Source organism: Erythranthe guttata, chromosome 12, assembly GCF_056151865.1.
Source record: "Erythranthe guttata isolate IM_541 chromosome 12, IM_541, whole genome shotgun sequence".
In the NCBI taxonomy this organism is placed as follows: domain Eukaryota; kingdom Viridiplantae; phylum Streptophyta; class Magnoliopsida; order Lamiales; family Phrymaceae; genus Erythranthe; species Erythranthe guttata.
Window position 1 is genome coordinate 5,294,346 of NC_142544.1, and position 19,721 is coordinate 5,314,066.

Genomic DNA, 19,721 nt, shown 5'->3' on the forward strand with positions numbered 1-19,721 from the left:
TCTTGAGACCGTGCTCGTGGACCGAAGCCCCTTCACGCAGCCTCATGGTGATCAACTCCTTGGTAGCTGAGTACCTCGATGCCCTAGTATTCTCACTGTACATGCTTTCAAGATGGTGCTTGATATCATAAGCATGCACGTGAGACTCATACTTCCTCGCGAGCTCTGACACCATGGATGCTAGCATGTAGCACCTCGCATGGAGGTCGTCCTTCTTCCATGCCTCGAAAGTGGCAGTCTCGTCAGCAGTAGCAGTCGCAGGAAGAGCAGCGGGGGGACGTTCATTGAGCACATAGAGACGCTCCTTGACTTGGAGCACACGTTTCAGATTGCGAAGCCAATCCAAATAGTTTGGACCGGTGAGTTTGTTTTGGTCGAGGATTGAGGAAAGGGGATGTTTGGACATTGTTGCTGAGAAAATTTTAAGAAGACAATAATTAGAGTTTAGTTCGTAATAATCGTTACAATTAAAATTTTGGACTTATTCGACCCTCTAGCAGACAATCGAGAAAACTTATTTTTCTTTAATGGGCTTTAGGTCCAATAGCGCTAATGTAACCCGTAGTTAATCTATCCCGATTACATAAGCCTAAAGGTAGAGTACTATCAATCACATCACTATGTGACCCTAAAGTTCGATTTACCTCACACTTGATAATGACCTAAGTTAATCTAGCGAATATCAAAATCTTCGTGTGTCAAGTCTAGCCTACCAATATGAGATGTCATAGATCCAACTATATCAAACTAATGCAATCCCTAGTTAATCTAGCCGACCACATTAATCCAACATAATTTTATCTATGACCGTATCTCCATCTAATGTCAATTAAATTACAGCTTATCCCACAATAGCACTCCCCGCTAACACGGCTTACTGCACTATTATGAGAGGCTACACATAATTTAATTGTTGGTAGAAGGAAAGAAATATTCAACAATTTGGTTTTTCTTTATAGCTTGATAATTATTCTTGATTAAGAATGAGGGATTTTATTTTTAAATCTTATTAGCTCATCGGAAGTTTTAGGTTATGATCGTTTGTGATTCCTACAACTATGTTCTCTAGGTATGTGGAAACGCATATTGATCCTAAGAGAAACATACGATCATCATCGTACTTAATCACAATTATTCATCTCATGAATTAATTAATTAATACGATAAATTGAAAATATAATTAACGGACCTCCTTCATTCATAAATCATTCAAATAAGAATGAAGTCCATTAATTATTTGCCATCTAATTTGTGTTCCATTAATTAAACTAATTTAACGATTAAATTAAATAATTAATCCAACACTATTCTTTGAATTCAAATTAAATTAATGGATCAATTATCCAATTGGGTTTAATTGATAAATAATTTCAAAAATTAAAAATCAATTAATTTTAATATTAATTCTCAGAAAATCAAATACATTTTTTTTTTGTTTGTGCTGACCGGACCGGTCGGACCGGTTCGACCGGGCCGGTTCGGTCAGCTGAAAAACAGCAGCAAAAATCGAATTTTTCAAAATTAATTTTTTTTTATATTTTCGGAAATATTCAAAATATTTAATTAATATTAAACCACCCAATTTGATAACACCAATAATTCAACAATTCAACAAATCGAAGCTTGCTTTCGAAAGCGATAAACACGTTGACAAATAAACGATTAACCCGTGGCTCTGATACCACTGTTGGGGATCGTGCATGTATACGCAGCGGAATTTAAAAATTTTATATCGAACTAGTTTCGATTACATGCATAAACTAATCACATAGTCAACGTACCTTAACGCTTCCGCCATACATATGGTAATTATCGATTTAATTGAAAAACGCGTAAAACCGAAAATTACGAAACATGCTTATTCTTCATTTCACAAAATCGAAACATGTAATCACGCATTACTCATGCTCGCAAATTAATAATCATACAAACATGTTCGAATCGAATTACGAAAGTTCCGATTTAATTACCTCTTGTAGCGTGCGATCTCGACGAATCGAAATCCTAGAACGAGTCACGTACAAGCTGCTAATTACCAATCCACGGGGTTGCACTTCACGGCAGGAACAAGCTGATCCAGCAAGCAACGAGCGGCGACGAACGGCAGCAGCAGCGGCGGCGCGTGGCAGCGGCAGCGACGGCACGTGAGCGGCGGTGCGGCGCGTGCGGCGGTTCGTGGATTCGTCGGGGCAGTAGCTCCTCTCCAATTAGGTTTCACCTCGTATTTTCGACCCACTCGAACTACAGCACTAGATGTAAACGAGTTAGATAACAACACGAATAAAACGAAGGAAGAAGAGAAGAAAACCGGCGGTGTTTCCGGCGGTGGTCGGCGGTGGCGCGCCGGGGCAGCAACGGCCGAAGAGGGGAGCGACTAGGGCTTAAGCGGCTAGGGTTTGGAGCTGAAAATCTCTGATCTCAAAACTCTTTTTGAGGTCTATTTATACTTAGGGTTTTCCACCCTAGTGGGCTTAAGTCATCGGGCTTGACCCACTGATGCATTAAGCCCATTCCCTCGTCGGCCTCGTTTCTAACAAACGATCGTTCACAAAATTATAACAAAATTATATTTGTGACGAGCTCAAAGTCCTCGTCGATACGAGTGCCTCTTCGAAATTTCCAATTTCCAAAATTGGAAACTTCCACTTCAGTGGACTTGCTAAATCGGGAAACTTCCCAATTTAGAAACTTCACTAAATTCCGCATTTCTCTCTTTCTCCTCGTTTACTCCGATTCGCAATTCACAATTACAAATCTTGGATTCAATCATATTGACATCCAATCGTTCAAAGATTAACACATTAATCTATGATTGTTGTTATCAAGGATCTATATTACACGAGAAGTGTGACCCTCAATGGTTCAGGTGTATGCTAGCCGTGGGCTCACAACTCTTTGTGATTCGAACAACACATTGTTCTTATACGAACTCCTCCCAAGAGTCCTGATTAGAGTAAAACTCATTTTACCTAATCCCCGATCAAATCGGTGCCCAACGAATCAAGATTGGCGTCTAGCAACTACGCATCATGATTCCCTAGATACAAATGAAGTGCCTGCAAGAACCTTATGATATAGTTAGCGTACAGTACGATCCTTTCGTAGCACATGTCCCGATTGAACTAGAGGCATTGGTTCACCGAGACCTCTTATAAAGTTCAATAACCGTGCGAACGTTATAGGTATTATAAATCCGTTCGTGTGTGACTTAGGGAAACACATTTCCCTAATCACCCCACTATCAACTCTGGCCAGAGATTCCATGGATTATAAACCATCAGAACACACAGGACATCCATGACTACTCAAGCGCTCGAATCCCCTACTACAATGCATAGACTTCACACTAGATTTCGGATTGCACGAACGTTGGCCCTTGGAGCGGTCCGCGGTGGGACTCAGGGACAGGTCACGATACAATCGGTCCTCTAGTGAAGTCACGGTGATGTCTGGGTCTTAAGGACTAATGGTGTACAACTATATCTTAGAAACCTATTACTCGATGAATGAGAACCACTTATAGATTTTTAGGGCGAGGGAGTTCAGTGAACTCATCCAGTATGAGCACCCACTCAAGTATGCCGATGTCACAACACCGAGGACTGATGAGACGCAGTACACATACACTAAGTGCTAGTCTCAAAAGGGAAAGGCCGGTATCCTCATTATTGGCGTAATCCATCGACTAGGAACAAGGTTTAACAGTTACATTACATTGCTGAGTTATCTCACAATTCTACTAGATCAACTCACAGTAATAGAGTAACTCGTTAGGACTATATCTATGCTGCTTGCATGGGATAACAGATATAGAATGCCAAATAAGATATTTTATTATTACGAACGAAAAACGATTGTTTTGTTACAAGGAAAAGAGAAAGACCACAGCCACAAGTTGGCTTGTTGGTCACTTACTCTAACAGGCGCACGCCCCACTCAGACGCGCGCGTCGCCCCACGTCCGACGCCCGCATAACATCATCTCCCTCTTTACCTCTCTCTCCTCTCCTTGGAAATCGTGCAAGCTCCCAACTCCACAGCTCGGCTTGGCTCCCCTCCACCCTCGAAGCGCGCGCCATCACACAAAATTGAACGGCTGGCTATGCGGCTCGAGCCGCCGTCCCCAGCCCCACCTCCACCCAACCCCCTTTTACCATTTATTCGTGCAATAGTTGACGCGGATCCGATTTGCGCCCCCGATACTACAGGCTTCTCGCGTTCCATACCCACCGTACCTAAAGTTTTCTCGCCCCCTTCAACCGGATCTTGAATTTTAATTCGTAAAGATTTCGACTTTCCTGGGTTCGACATGATAAATATTTTTCTCCGAAGAAACAACCAAGAAACAGATAATTTCTACTCTACCGCAAAAAATTTTTTTTTAGAGAAGCAAGAGCACGGAAGAAGACCCATAGTTAAAAGTACTTACCCATATTTATTCCACAGGAGTTGGAATTTAATTCTTTCCACCGCAAAAGGAGTCTATTAATCTGGTCCTGGTATATTATTTATAGCCCTTAAATATATACCTCGCTGCCAAATAAATACAATTATCCCTTCTTGAATTAATGAGATAAATTCAACGTCAATGGAAACTCGTCAAGCCACGACGCAATTAACTCTCGACACGAGCCGGATTCACCTCGACAATTCTCCCATCTCGTCTCGAGAGTTGGGGGGCTTAATGATATACCTAATTGGGCCGACCCAATGGGCCCCCAATTTATCTAATAATTGGGTCCACTACACGAAAGCCCAAACATCTTCAAAATAAGGCTTGGGCCCAACAAAGTAAACCCAACCCAATCAACGACATATAAATAGATGTTTTACTCATTTGTTAAGGTACGTTCGATTATTCACAAGCAATTTAGAATTTTATTCTCTCTACCATTTCCACAATCCATATATATGACTTGAGCGTCGGAGGGGTTTCCGCCGGATCAACCCCCGGCTTAGTTCACGTGTGCTCATTCGCAGGGACCTCAGAATCATCAATTTGCTAAGCTACTAATCCGCTTTGCTCTTCTAGCTCGTTTTCTACCATACCCTAGGTGATCTAAGTAATTAGCATCATATATGTTAGAATCCGAGAGGATTCTAATTTCGGTTTTTTTTAGCACGTGTGTGAAAACGTGTGTCTAAAGCTAGGGAAGTTTCCTTAATGCTTTAAACTCTTATTTTGTCATTAATTTATTTAATTACATAAAGTGATTTGTTAACAAGGAATTTCTATGACTAAGAACTTCCTTTGTTATACAATTCCTTTTCCTTACTTGAGATTAAAACTAACCTAATGGGCTCTAATCCTTGTAGGGCTCTTCTAGTCAACTAAGGAAGTATAAATAAAGGTGAAGCAACGTTTTTGGAGGCTGTCCCTTTTATTTGAGAGAAAAATAATTTTCTGCTCTTTACGTTGCTGCTCCTGCTTTTGATCTTATTCGAGAAGAAAAATACATTAAAAGATTTGCTTCTTTCACGCGAAAAGAAGATCGGTTCTTCGGGAGGAGAACTCAGAAGATCTCGGAAGGAGGTCGATCCGCCGACTGAGGGACTCAGCGTTGAAGGAATTTCAACCGTGCGGAACAAGGGACGTGATGCAAAGTGAAGATTGATAATTCAGCGTAGTATACAAGAACGACGTCGACAAAGAGGGAGTCTTTGTATTTCGATTAAGTCCTATTACTGTATTCGTAAAACTAAAAATTAGTAAATTTCATTTGCAGGTCCCCGTGGATGTAAGGTACAATTGTATCTGAACCACTTTAAAATTTGTGTGTTTTAATTACTGTTCCATTAACTGTTGCAACTCTTCGTAAAACAGTAAAACTGTATCTAAAACTGAATCTGGAATTCATTGGACACAAATATATAATTAATTTGCACGAAATAATTCTAACAATTGGCATCAACAGCCTGTCACTAAATACATCTAGTGAGATTTTGGGAACTGATTACTCTTATTTTGTGCAGATATGAATACTCAACGAGAAGGAGCTTCAACTACTCGACCACCTCTCCTAGTCGACTCCAACTACTCATACAGGAAATAAAAAATGAAGATGTTTATCAAATCCATAGATGAGAGAGCATGGCGCGCCAGCGCCATCATGGTTGGACACCTCCCATGATTAAAGGAGAAGACAAAGTGGAAATATTCAAACCAGAAGCAGATTGGAGTGATGGAGAGGTACTACTCGCAAACTACAACTCAAGGGCCCTAAACGCAATCTTTAGTGGTGTTGATGATAATCAATTTAAACTAATAGCGTCATGTGAATCTGCAAAAAGAGCTTGGGAAATCCTTCAAGTCACATACGAAGGAACGTCAACTGTAAGGACATCCAAGTTACAGATGCTGGCCACCAAATTCGAAAATTTGAAGATGGAGGAGAATGAGACGATCACTGACTTCCATGCTAAACTATGTGATATCTCAAATGAATCATACGCACTCGGTGAACCTTACTCAGAAAGCAAATTAGTGAGAAAAGCGATGCGCTCATTACCTGAAAGATTTGCTTACCGAATTGCTGCCATTGAAGAAGTCAGAGATGTTGACACGCTCAAACTAGACGAACTCATGGGGAAACTTATAGCACAAGAACTCAATCATGGTGAAAATCATCGTGAAAAGCCTAGAGAAAAGAAGATAGCCTTTCAAGCTGAAACTTCATATGCAACACCCCAAAATTCGTCTACTCAAGAAGATGAGCAGACGGTAGAAGAAACCTTAGCACTACTATCGAAAAACTTTGGGAAATTTCTCACAAAAATCGGTAAAAGGGGAAACCTTCCCAACACAGGGAAACCCGTGAATTTTCAACATTCTAGGAGAAATTCAAATCAAGATAACTTAGAGAAGTCCAAACCGAGAAGAATACAATGCCGAGAATGCGAAGGCTTTGGTCACATTCAATCAGAATGCGCAAACACCCTGAAGAAAAAGAAAAGAATGTCACTTACTACTGTTTGGAGCGATGAAGAAGACTATGATGATGACCAAGGAAACAATGATCAATTCACTAACTTTGTAGCATTCAGCAGCAAAATTCCTTTAGACAGCTCAGAATCAACTGTTGCAACAGACTGTGAAACAGAATCCAGGTATGAAAATGTGTGTTATGATTATGACAAAAATCTAAACAAAAATTCTTCTTTTGCAGAGGATCCGAACAGCAGCAGTGATGAGGAAGAACCAACCTTGGACGAAGTAAATGAGGTATATGAAAAAATGTACCAAAAATGGCTCGATGTTGTTAAGGTAAATAACTTCCTGGAAAAAGGAGAAGCTTGTGCTTATAGAGGAAAACAAGACACTAAAGGTAAGAATCTCTACTCTTGAGGAGAGTGTCATATCTAGTGATCAAGAGAAAAATAGTTTGCAAGCTAAACTTACTCAAACTCAAGAAGCAATTGCAAAATTGAACATGGGTAGAGGTAATCTAGATGAAATCCTAAACAACAATAAGCCAGACTATAATCGTCTAGGCATAGGAGGAAGTCAGCTGTCCAAAGTTGATCTAAAGCGAAATGAAGATCAAAACAGAAAAATCAACTTTGTTAAACAAGCTTCTGTCGCACAAACAGTTGCAACTGTTGAAGCAACGAAGCAACATTCAAAAGAAAAGGTTTATTCCCACTTGTTTTTTTTGTCAAAATCCAGGTCACATACGTCCTAGATGTTTCAAATATTTAAAAATTGCGAAAAAACTAGTGGCTCGTTCTCTGTACTCTGCCAGGGCTGGTTACTTTCCTGCACCCTCTCAAAAACCCAAAAATAAAATTGATATTTCAAATAGGCCCCAGCAAAAAAATTGGGTTGAAAAGTCCACGTTTAAATGTTTATCTGCCATTACTTCTTTAAAAGCATGTACTGCTAATGATTGGTATTTTGACAGTGGATGCTCACGACATATGACCGGTGTCAAAGAGTTTCTGAAAAATTATCAACAAATCACCGGTGGAGCTGTTACCTTTGGAAATGGGAAAAAGGGTGAAGTACTAGGAAAATGATCGCTAAATCATGAGAATCTGCCAAAGATGAAGAATGTACTACTTGCAGAAGGAATCACGTCAAATCTGATAAGCATCAGCCAGCTATGTGATCAAGATCTTGAAGTCAGATTCAACAAATTCGCATATCGAGTCTTAGACAAAGATGAGAATTGTGTTATTCAAGGAACCCGATCATCGGACAACTGCTATATTCTAGTAACTGCTGGTATGAACTGTTTCAACAGTTTGTCAGACTCTACAGTACTATGGCACAAAAGGTTAGGACATCTGAACTTTGATAATCTCATAAAAATTTCAATTAGTGAGTATGTTAGAGGTCTGCCCAAACTCACTAAAGAAGTAGGAAGAATATGTGGTGATTGCAAAATGGGTAAACAAATCAAAAATTCACACAAGACTTTAGCTAATGTGAGAACCAGTAGAAACCTTGAACTTCTACACATGGAGCTTATGAGACCAATGCAAGTAGAAAGTATAGGTGGAAAATGGTACATATTTGTGTGTGTAGATGATTTTTCTAGATTTACTTGGGTAGAATTTATTAGGGAAAAATCTGATTTTTTTGATGTGTTTAAAAAAATGTGCAAAAAGGTGAGTGTTGAGAAACAGTGTGACATTGAGAGAATTAGGAGCGATCATGGGAGAGAATTTGAAAATTTTTTATTTACTAACTTTTGTGAAAAATTTGGAATATCTCATGAATTCTCCGCACCTAAAACACCTCAACAAAATGAAGTGGTTGAACGCAAAAATCGCACTCTACAAGAAATAGCCAGGGTCATGATGAACGCAAAGGAGATTGCTCCTCGATTTTGGGCAGAAGCAGTTAACACTGCATGTTATATTATAAGTCGAGTTTATCTTCGACCAGGTACCACTAAAACTCCCTACGAAATATGGACAGGTAAAAAACCTCAACTCAGCTATCTTCGTACTTTTGGTTGTACTTGTTATATTCTGAATGACAGAGAACAACTTGGAAAATTCGATGCTAGAAGTGATCAAGGAATATTCTTAGGCTACTCTCGAAATAGCCATGCGTATAGAATATTCAATCTAAGAACAAAGTCTGTCATGGAATCTGCATATGTTCAATTTGATGATTTTAACAATGATGCAAGTCCACTGGAAGAGGAACCAACAAAGGAATCAAATAATCGCTCTAGTGTCACAACAACAGTTCCAACAGTTGATGCAACTAGTACTATTTCAGAAGAAAGCGACGCTAATTCAGAAACTGGAGATGAAGCTGAAATCAGCCCTCTCGAATTGGATGACCAAACTCAAAAGGAACCCTCAAAAAGAGTCAAGACGAATCATCCAGTGGAGCAAGTGATTGGTCCGATAGAAGAAGGAATTCAAACCAGAGGTAAACCCAAAGTCAACTACAGGGAAATGGCAAGGTATGTATGCTTCACCTCGACTATAAAACCCATAAATGTTAAAGAAGCCTTATTAGATGAGTATTGGATTCAAGCCATGCATGAGGAACTGGAACAATTTGTTCGAAATGACGTTTGGATTTTGGTTCCTAGGCCTGATAATGTCAATATAATAGGTACAAAATGGGTCTTTAAAAATAAGTCTGATGAACATGGAAATATCGTTCGTAACAAAGCTAGATTAGTTGCACAAGGCTATAGTCAAATCGAAGGCATTGACTTCGATGAAACTTTTGCTCCTGTTGCTAGACTAGAATCTGTTCGATTAATCCTTGCTATTGCTTGTTTTCTAAAAATCAAACCTTTTCAAATGGATGTCAAAAGCGCCTTCTTAAATGGTATTTTAAAAGAAGTTTATGTTGAACAACCCAAAGGATTTCAAGATCCACATCATCCCAAGCACGTTTTCAAATTGAACAAAGCCATGTATGGTCTCAAACAAGCGCCTCGAGCTTGGTATGAGCGTCTTACATAATTTTTATCACACAAGGGATACACTAGGGGTAGCGTTGATCGAACTCTTTTCTTTAAAAAATTAAAGGGAGGCATCCTGATTGCTCAAATTTATGTTGACGATATCTTTTTTGGGTCTACCTCTCAAACAAAAATTGAAGAATTTGTTAAACAAATGTCTAGTGAATTTGAAATGAGCATGGTTGGGGAACTTACGTATTTTTTAGGTCTTCAAGTTAAGCAAATGAGTGATGGAATTTTCATAACTCAATCCAAGTATGCTAAAAATCTTGTCAAACGTTTTGGTTTGGAATTTGCAAGAACTGTTAGAACTCCTATGGGAACGAACGACAAACTGTCGCGACAGTTGGATGCAACCTCTGTAGATTCCACACTATATCCAAGCATGATAAGTAGTCTACTGTATCTTACTTCTAGCAGACCAGATATATGCTATAGTGTTGGAGTTTGTGCCAGGTATCAATCAAATCCCAAGGAATGTCACCTAAGTGATGTCAAAAGAATCATTCGCTACGTAAGTGGAACAATTGATTTCGGTATTTGGTATTCCATGGATACTAACACAACACTTGCAGGTTTTAGCGATGCTGATTGGGCAGGTGATGCAGATGATCGAAAAAGCACGACGGGAGGATGTTTCTATCTTGGGAATAATCTCGTCTCCTGGTACAGCAAAAAGCAGAATAGTATCTCACTTTCCACTGCCGAATCAGAATATATCGCCGCAGGTAGTTGTTGTGCTCAACTCTTATGGATGAAACAAATGGTATGTGATTATGGTATTAGTCAAGATTTATTGCATATTTATTGTGACAATATGAGTGCAATTAATATTTCCAAGAATCCAGTACAACACTCTCGAACTAAGCATATTGAAATCCGTTACCATTTCATTAGAAATCTGGTAGAGGAAGGAACTGTCTCATTAGAGTATGTCACAACGGAAAAACAACTTGCTGACATCTTTACTAAACCCCTAGATGCACAAAGGTTCGATTCCTTGCGAAATTCGCTTGGAATCTGTATTGTCTGACCTGTGCAGTTGCATAAACTGTTGCAACAGTCTGTGTCGAGACCTGCAAATTTTAAGGGACACATCATACTTACTGCATTTTGTTCATCTAGGTTATGCATTAGACATACTGCATGTGACAAGAACTCATGTGTTTTGGATACTATCTGTACTTTCGAATTTTGTGAGGTAGAACTTCATCAATCCCCAAATGATAGCTACAGAGGCTTTAACTTATTTACTACCCTTCACAGTCTTGTCATGGTTGAACACTCTCATAAGGAAAAGCTGTCTCTCCAAATGAGTGAAAGCTACTCTTGAATTTTCGTTCATACTATATATAATGTCAAACGATTGGTCTATGAATAGTTCGAAGCCTTTTTGAGTTGAGTCAGTAAATCACGTGGCCGAAAGCTCGCTACAGGGCTCAATTAGAAAGCCCAGGGGACTACACATTGCACGACCATTATAAATTTTATATACGGTCAGTGAATAGTTCGAAGCCTTTTTGAGTCGAGGCGGTAAACCACAAGACCGAACACTCACTACACGGCTCAATTAGAAAGCCCAGGGGACTACACATTGCACGACCACAACTATCTCGCTGTTTTAATTGCTCTGCCTTTCATGAAAAAGCTACCATTAGTAGAGTGCCTATGCTACCTAATAAGAGCGTTTTTGTGCTTGATTTGAGGGTACTAAATTTGCTGTTAGTCTCCTTAGTTTGTCTTTTGGAGCTTGTTTTTTGTTAAAATTGAAGATAAACCCCATGGGTTTGATAGTCCTAATAGTATCCTATTCACCTGTGTTTATTCACTCATATTCTTTTTCTTCTCTCACGTTTATTTCGTCTTAGTTATTCGCCTTTGCATGTTATGCATTTAATTTAAAAAAAAAAAACCGGGGTGGGTTCGTAATTTTTGGTAGCAATAGAATTCTTCGGAGTAACCCACTGTTCTGAGCATTTTTTTCTTCTTCTCGAAGTTTATTTGAAATGTGTTGGGCTTCATATGCGAAAGGTTGAGAGTTGCTATATCTGAATTTGGTTTTTCATTAATTGAACTCATTGTGGGCAGAATAATATTTGCAATCTTCTCACAATATTCTCCCTAATTGCTAAAATACCCATGAGAAAACCAACAGTAATCCCTGGATAATTACCCCTTCACGTTTTCTTTCAATTTTTCTTCCTCTTTCCTTCGTCTCTGTGCCTTTTTCTTCTTCTTCTGCAGAAAACCCTCAAATCTGCACTCCAATCGAAGGAAACTAAGAACACAATTATGGGAAAACGAAAGTACACCGGTGTCTCGTCTTCCTCGTCCAAACGACGGCCCTCTCGACCAGCGACCACATCTCCGGCGCATCCACCGCCGACTCGCCGCTCCGGTCGCCGATCTACCTTCGGAATGCCCTCGGGGGCCATGCCCCTCGCGTTTTGTGAGCCTCCACTCCACCTCACGGCCGCCTCCGCTACCAATTTTGGAATTCTGCCAATCGCTTTGGTCCCTAGGGTTTCTCCACCGCCGTCACCGCCAGTCTCGCCGCCGTCACCGTTCACCTATTCTCCACCGTCTCCTCCACTGCCACACCCGCCGGCTGCTCAACCGTCACCACCACCGTTTGAACCGGCATCGCCGCCGCAATCACCACCCGCACCGGCCTCAGCCCCACCACCGCCATCCTCGTCGGTCAACAAATGCAAGGGCCCTGCCTCCACACCACCGCCAACCCGCCGCTCCCGTCGACGCGCCACTCACTCTGCCTCGCCTTCCGCTACTTCCACCACCGCTGCCGTCCCGTCTCTTCCACTTCCTATTTCTGTCTCTTCGAAGATAGTGGACCCTCAATCAGATCCTCGTCGGGTACCACGTGTAGATGATTTGCCGTGTCGTCCGAGTTCCTCTTTGGCTTCTGTAAAGTCTCGTTGTCAGGCTGCTTCTCCTACCACCACACCCGTCCTTTCGTATATTATCTCTTATCTCTCGGCGGAATATGAGGCTGCTGTCGCCCGTGCAGATGAACTGAAGAAAAAACTCGACTATTTTACTGCCCTTGCTCAGAAAGGGGGTGATTCTTCAGGGGGAGTTGACAACGAAGCATCGCATCAGGAGGAACCACATACATGGGGAGCTGACGCAGCTGCTGGACCTGCTGATCCAGCTGTTGAACCTACTGCTCCAACTGTTCCAACAGTTGATGGAACAACAACTGATGTTGATACAGATGATGATGGGGAGTTGTTCGCTGATGCTGAAGATACTCTGGATTAGTTTGTTTTATAGTTTTTTTTTTGGTTGTCGAATCCAGTTTCTGAACAATAGCCTGTAATAGTCTGCTAGGCTTTACTTTTTCTGTTTTGTTAACTGCTGTTTTCTTTAATTGTTCTAACAGTCACTCTACTATGCAGTTTAATGTTTCTCAGGTATTTGATTAAAGGGGAGGACTTGATTATAATAAATAGATGACAAAGGGGGAGATTGTTAGAATTCGAGATGATTCTAATTTCGGTTTTTTTAGCACGTGTGTGAAAACGTGTGTCTAGAGCTAAGGAAGTTTCCTTAATGCTTTAAACTCTTATTTTGTCATTAATTTATTTAATTACATAAAGTGATTTGTTAACAAGGAATTTCTATGACTAAGACCTTCCTTTGTTATACAATTCCTTTTCCTTACGTGAGATTAAAACTAACCTAATGGGCTCTAATCTTTGTATGACTCTTCTAGTCAACTAAGGAAGTATAAATAAAGGTGAAGCAACGTTTTTGGAGGCTGTCCCTTTTATTTGAGAGAAAAATAATTTTCTGCTCTTTACCCCTTTTATTTGAGAGAAAAATAATTTTCTGCTCTTTACGTTGCTTGCTGCTCCTGTTTTTTATCTTATTCGAGAAGAAAAATACATTAAAAGATTTGCTTAGAAGATCGGTTCTTCGGGAGGAGAACTCAGAAGATCTCGGGAGGAGGTCGATCCGCACTGATATTGAAAATAAAATTGTTCTAAGAGAAAATAAAATTGTAGAGTGTTGCACTGATATTTTTGTCCTGATGCAGACGAAGATGCAATTCTTCTTAAGGAGAAATTTATCAGGTGTCCGCTAAAAATGGATGCTCCGGAGTTGGTACTTTCTCAGGCACATGGGCAGGCAACGCTTATTGTTGACTTTCTCCATGAAAACGGTAATTTATATGTTGCTTCTTAAGCTATTTATGCAATTTTCTTTTGTTTGATGTTTGTGATTTATTACAGTTCTTGATTTTGTGAGGGAGGAGTCAATTGACGACGCATGGGTCATTGGTACATATTTAAGTGACAGTGACTTACTTCTTGCCTCATCGGCAAGTTTGAGTCGAAACTATGAAGCTGAGAATGTTTTACAATCTACTGCTGCTTCTATTGCTGTGCGTGGAGTCTTATTTGGGAATAATTTTTGGTATTCAATGATAACACTTACTTTCTCCAATCTGTTTTCGCACGGATATTTGGATTTTTAGATAAATTACACGGTTTAGTATAGGGATCTGTTAGTTAGCCTTGTCGTTTAATTGTAAGAGTTTTAAGTTAGCCTTGTCATTTTAACTGTAAGAAATTGCATCACTCGTCTACAGCATATTTACAATACATTCATTTCTGCCTTTTGGAAATAAGCAGTCATTTAAATCGTAGATGTTGGCATTATGCTGAAACGACTGCGATTCATTTAAATAAAAATATTTGTTAACTTCTAATCCACTTTGATTTTTTTCGTTTACCTGATGTTGTTGCAGTGTCAAATGCAGAGTGAAAGGAGAGATGCTCGTAGGGGTGTAAACGAGCCGAGCTCGAGCCGAGCTCGCCTTATTTTGTGACCTCGAGCTCGAGCTCGCCAAGGCTCGAGCTCGAGGAGCCTATAAGTTTTAGCTCGAGCTCGAGCTCTTTGTGTCTCTAAGGAGCTCGAACTCGCGCTCGAGCTCGTATACGAAACGAGCCCGAGCTCGAGCTCGGCACAACCAAAAATCCATCCATCAAATTTATTTTTTCAATTAAAAAAGTAATATTATTCTTTTTTATTTATTATTAATAATATCTATTATTATATATTATTAATATGTATTAAAAAATATAGAGAAAAGGTTAAGCTCGCGAGCCTGCTCGCGAGCTGTCGAACAACTGAAATGAAGCTCGAGCTCGACTCGTCGAAAAGCTCGGGCTCGTGAGCTCGAGCTCGAGTACGAGCTTTTTTCGAGCAAGCTTCGAAAGCTCGCGAGCCGGCTCGTCTCATTTACACCCCTAGATGCTCGTATGAATACGAGTCTGAACAATCATACAGTTATAGCCACCGAGTTTAAACCGGCACTCAATTGGCTTGGGCATAGATTACCCGATTATACTGCAAATGATGCTATGAAGACGATGAAGATGACGATGAAATTGAAGAATGGTAACATTTTATTGGCTTAGTAGTAGTAGTAGTGTCTCTGCGATTTGTGTATATTTATGTAAATAGCTGTTTATAGAATGCCGTTTTAATTGCGAAGTCGTTGAACTGTTATTGACGAGTACACGGGAATACGGCAAGTAGGGGTGGCAATTTGGATCCGGTTCCGTGGATCCAATTAGATCCGGTTTGGTTCATAAGGATCCGGTTTAGATTAAGTTTAGTTGAAACAAATCGGATCCGATCCAGTTGATATTTTTTTAAAACTGGATCCATGTGGATTCACTTTAAATCCATTAAAAGTTTAACCACAAAATAAATTGGGTCATATTGGATCCAATCAAAACCCAATTAAAACCCAATCAAATACCAACACAATTTTCTCACAAAAAAAAGTCAAAATATTATTTTAATTAAAAGTTTAATCGATAAAAAATTCTCCCTCAGATTTCACCCCAAAAATTTCTCAACCCATCGCCATTCCCCACCTCCATCGCCGTTCCTCGCCGCCGTATACCGCTCCTCGCCGACCGCCGCCGTCTACAACCTCCACTCCGCTCGCCGCCGTCAACAACCTGCACTCCGCTCACCGCCGTGAAAAGCCTCCACTCCACTGGCCGCCGTCAACAGCCTCCTCTCCGCTCGCCGCCGCCGCACGCCGCTCGCCGCCAAGACCTTCGCCGTCGCCTTCCCGCCGGGAAATAAGGCCTTCCGGTGGTTTGAGGCCGCGGAGACCGTCGGAAAATGTTAAGGAACTGAGGAGAAGCAAGTCGGAGCCAACTCCGGGGAATCATTCCGAGGTAATTTTTTATTTTATATTTGTTTAGGAATTATTATTTTTTTCTACTATTTATTTATTAATTTATTTATTTTATTAGAACTATTATGCTGCAGATCATATATTTCCAACTCAAGTGCTGTTAAATTAATGATCTTATTTTAATATTTTTTTGTTCAAAAAACATGACAAATATCTTATTTTCAGGTGTCAAGATCATTCCAGGTGATTCTTGGTTTGGAGTTTATTGTAAAGTTATGGTCTTTAGTCTTTACACACTTTGATATAGATTGAAATAGATGGAGAATGATGATGAGGACAATTATTCGGTTGAGTCGAGGACAACTAGGAAAAATGTGTGTGTGTGTAACACAGTGTGTGTGTGTAGAAATTGTGTGTGTATGCGAGTGTGTGTGTGTGTGTGTGTGTGTGTGTGTGTGTCAATTGACTTATGCGAGTGTGTGTGTGTGTGTGTCTGTCAATTGACTTCTTCTTCTTCTTCTTCTTCTTCTTCTTCTCAAGTCAGACGTGCTGATTATATAAATAGTCCAGAGTATATACATTTTGTATTATTGCTCAGTTAATCGGACGTACCTGAAGGAATGAGTTAAAACCTTTATTTATAGCTTAGTTGAGATAGTCGGGCCCAAACCTTACTTGAAGGTGATTGGGCCTCGGTGATAATGGTCTTCGATATTGGGCTCGTGGCCCGGTAGGTAAAGAAATTGTAGGCCCATTGAGTTGGCCCACTTAGGCATATCATTACCCGAATAAATTTAGTATTTTTTTAGTATTTTATTTAGTTTCGTAATATAAATTCTTATATTAATATTTTTCCAGATATTTTAGTATTACAGACATATTAATAGATATGCCGGCTTTTATTAGTAAATTCTTAAAACTAATTTGTTTTATTATTCTTTTTCACACAAGTCAATTGCTTTCGCATTTTTTAATCTAAAGTTTTTTTTAATTGTTTATATCAAGTTTTAATATAATTGTTTGTACTAATTATTTGGATATTAATTCGTTTGTTATAAGAAAAATGTTTATCAACGTAATGTAACTTAAAGTTTTATCAACATATTATAAATGTAAAAATGCAAATATATATATATATATATATATATATATATATATATATATATATATATATATATATATATATATATATATATATCTAGCCACCAAACAAGCTAGGGTGTAACACCCCACGTCTCCGATAATTTAAGTTTTCATTAATTAGCATCTATTTAGTTAATGTGATTTTATCTCTTATGTGCGTTTATTAGTTTAAGATTTTTATTTATGTGATAACCGGTGAAATTTCATATAGAATGCATTAGGGCCAAAATAATTTTAGACGAATTTAAATTGATCATATTAGTTAATTATTATATCTAGAGAATCATCATACTCATTTATTTTGCTAGAACTCATTTGTTAGGAGAATATTAAATCACATATGTGCTTAAATAAAAAAATAGAATATTCCTCCATGACCAAAAAAATTCCTTGAGTACCACTCTTGTCTAGGTGTGCCCATTTGCATTAAGATTTTTCCTTTTTGAATTTCTTTTAAGAGACTTAATTGAAATTGCAAAGAAGTCCTTCTAGATAATCCCTAAGTTGCCTAAATTGCAAAAAGACCACTCCTTAATCATTAAGCATACAAGTCTCCCACAACTTTATAAGTAGAACCCAAGCCTTCATCTATTTTCTCATATTCTCGACACATCCTAAAGATCAAAGATCAAAATCTCTTTCTCTTCTCCCCCATTTTTGAAATTAGTAGTGTAGGAAAGCCCCAAAATCTCTCTTTCATGAGTAAAATTCTTGGCCAAAGTAGTAAGTCTTCTTCATCTTCTTTCTTTTCTTCATTTTTCGAAAATTTCAAGAAGCTAAGCTTCATCTTCCTCTCTCTCTAAAATTTCTTCTTCTTCTCCTTGTAGAAAGGAAAGAACACCCTTCGAAATTTTCTAAGAAGATTAAGGTGAGAATTTTCGAATTCTTGCTACAAGTGCTTCAACACCAATAGTATTTTTCTTCTCTTTAATTTCTTATTAATGTTCTTGTGATGACCAAAAACAAAAGGAGATAGAACATAAAATTTTGTGTTGAATTTATGTTTTGATCATCCATGCATGTAAGAATCTATGGTTTAAATGATATAATCTTGAAGAACTAAGAATAATATTGTAATTTTATTTTTATATACTAGACCTGCGTGATCTTAAGGAAACTTTGATCCATGGTTTTCGTAAACCTACGTGGTCGAAGAAAGTCCTTGATCCATGGTTTATTTATGATCTATGTGTGCTATATATAAGTATATGTTTCTATGTATATATATATAGACCTGCTTGGTTGTAAGTGTACTCCCTTCACGTCGAGGAAGCTTGCAATCCATGGTTTATGATCTATGAGTAATAAGATAATATACGAAGATAAAAACCGAGAACAAGATTAATAAAATTGGAATTTTGTGTGATTCGTGAATCGTTGATGATTCGAAATCTTTTGATGAAAATGTTTAAATTGCTAATGCATGTAGTAATTACAAGAATGAGTATTAAAAATTCTCAATCTTATCTTGCATGTGAAGATCTAGAAAGAAAATGAAATAAATGGATATTTGGTGTCACTCGAAACAAAACTTCAAGTCTCTTGAGAAAGAGGGCTTGAACTTTAATTAATGAAACTTGGAGATAGTAATTATAAATAACCGAATGCTTTGAACTACTTTTGTTATGTGTGTAAAATATGTGATCTATGTTCTTTGCTTGAGTTGTTATGTGTCTTACTTCCTTTTGTGATTTTGTGACCAAACTATGTGCCTTTGTGAAATATGTGGAAATATGCGTGTCTATGTGAAAGCTAACTTTGAATATGTAAAATGAAGGATATATATACTAACCTCACGTGCACGTTTTTAAAGTTGAAAATTCTTGTAAAACATAGATCGATTAAGCACGTGGTATGAGGGGCCGGTACCCCAAAAATGAGATGAAGAGTGTGTGGTTTGATTCCACTTATGAAACGGGTTCCAAATAAATGAAGGATTATTGTTTAATGTTTCACTTAATTTTTCAAAGGATATCCGAACGAATATGTTTTTCTCACACGCCTAATCAAGTTGCTTGAAATGAATGAAAGTATGTACTAACCTCACTTGCATGTTTTTAAAGTTGAGAAATCTTGTAAAACTTAGATCAAATAAGCACGGGGTATGAGGGACCGGTACCTAGAAAATGAGATGAAGAGTGTGTGGTTTGATTCCACTTATGAAACGAGTTCCAAATAAATGAAGGCTTATTGTCTAATGTTTTGCTTGATTTTCCATCCAAACAAAAATATTTTTCTCACACATTGTATGAGCACTTTAATGAATGTATGTGTAAAAGAATGACTCCATTGTAAGGGATCTACTCTTATTCCTTATGAAATGATGAAAGAAAGGTCTAAGAGGTAAAATGAGAAGGTCTAAGAGGTAAACCGAGAAGGTAAAGGTAAATTGGTAAAGTTCCTCAATGAAATGACGATTGAGGTAAAAATCGAAATGTTTATAGTCAGAGTGTGTTGAGA

The 19,721-nt window shown here is 38.7% G+C and overlaps 1 protein-coding gene across 2 annotated transcripts in view; it reads left to right on the plus strand.

Annotated features, from left to right (window-relative positions):
• Nucleotides 1–15,448, plus strand: part of ATRAD17 (RADIATION SENSITIVE 17) — a 28,569-nt gene extending 13,121 nt beyond the window's left edge. The window contains exons 12-13 of one of the 2 annotated variants that reach the window (XM_088826959.1): nt 14,709–14,731; nt 15,213–15,448. In XM_088826959.1, coding sequence (XP_088683085.1) covers nt 14,709–14,731; nt 15,213–15,381 — 192 coding nt within the window. In that variant the 3' untranslated portion in view covers nt 15,382–15,448. Of the gene's footprint in view, nt 1–13,994; nt 14,121–14,190; nt 14,670–14,708; nt 14,732–15,212 lie in introns of those variants that run through there. The other variant, XM_088826958.1, reaches the window with a different exon arrangement.
• The last annotated feature ends 4,273 nt before the right edge of the window (nt 15,449–19,721 follow it).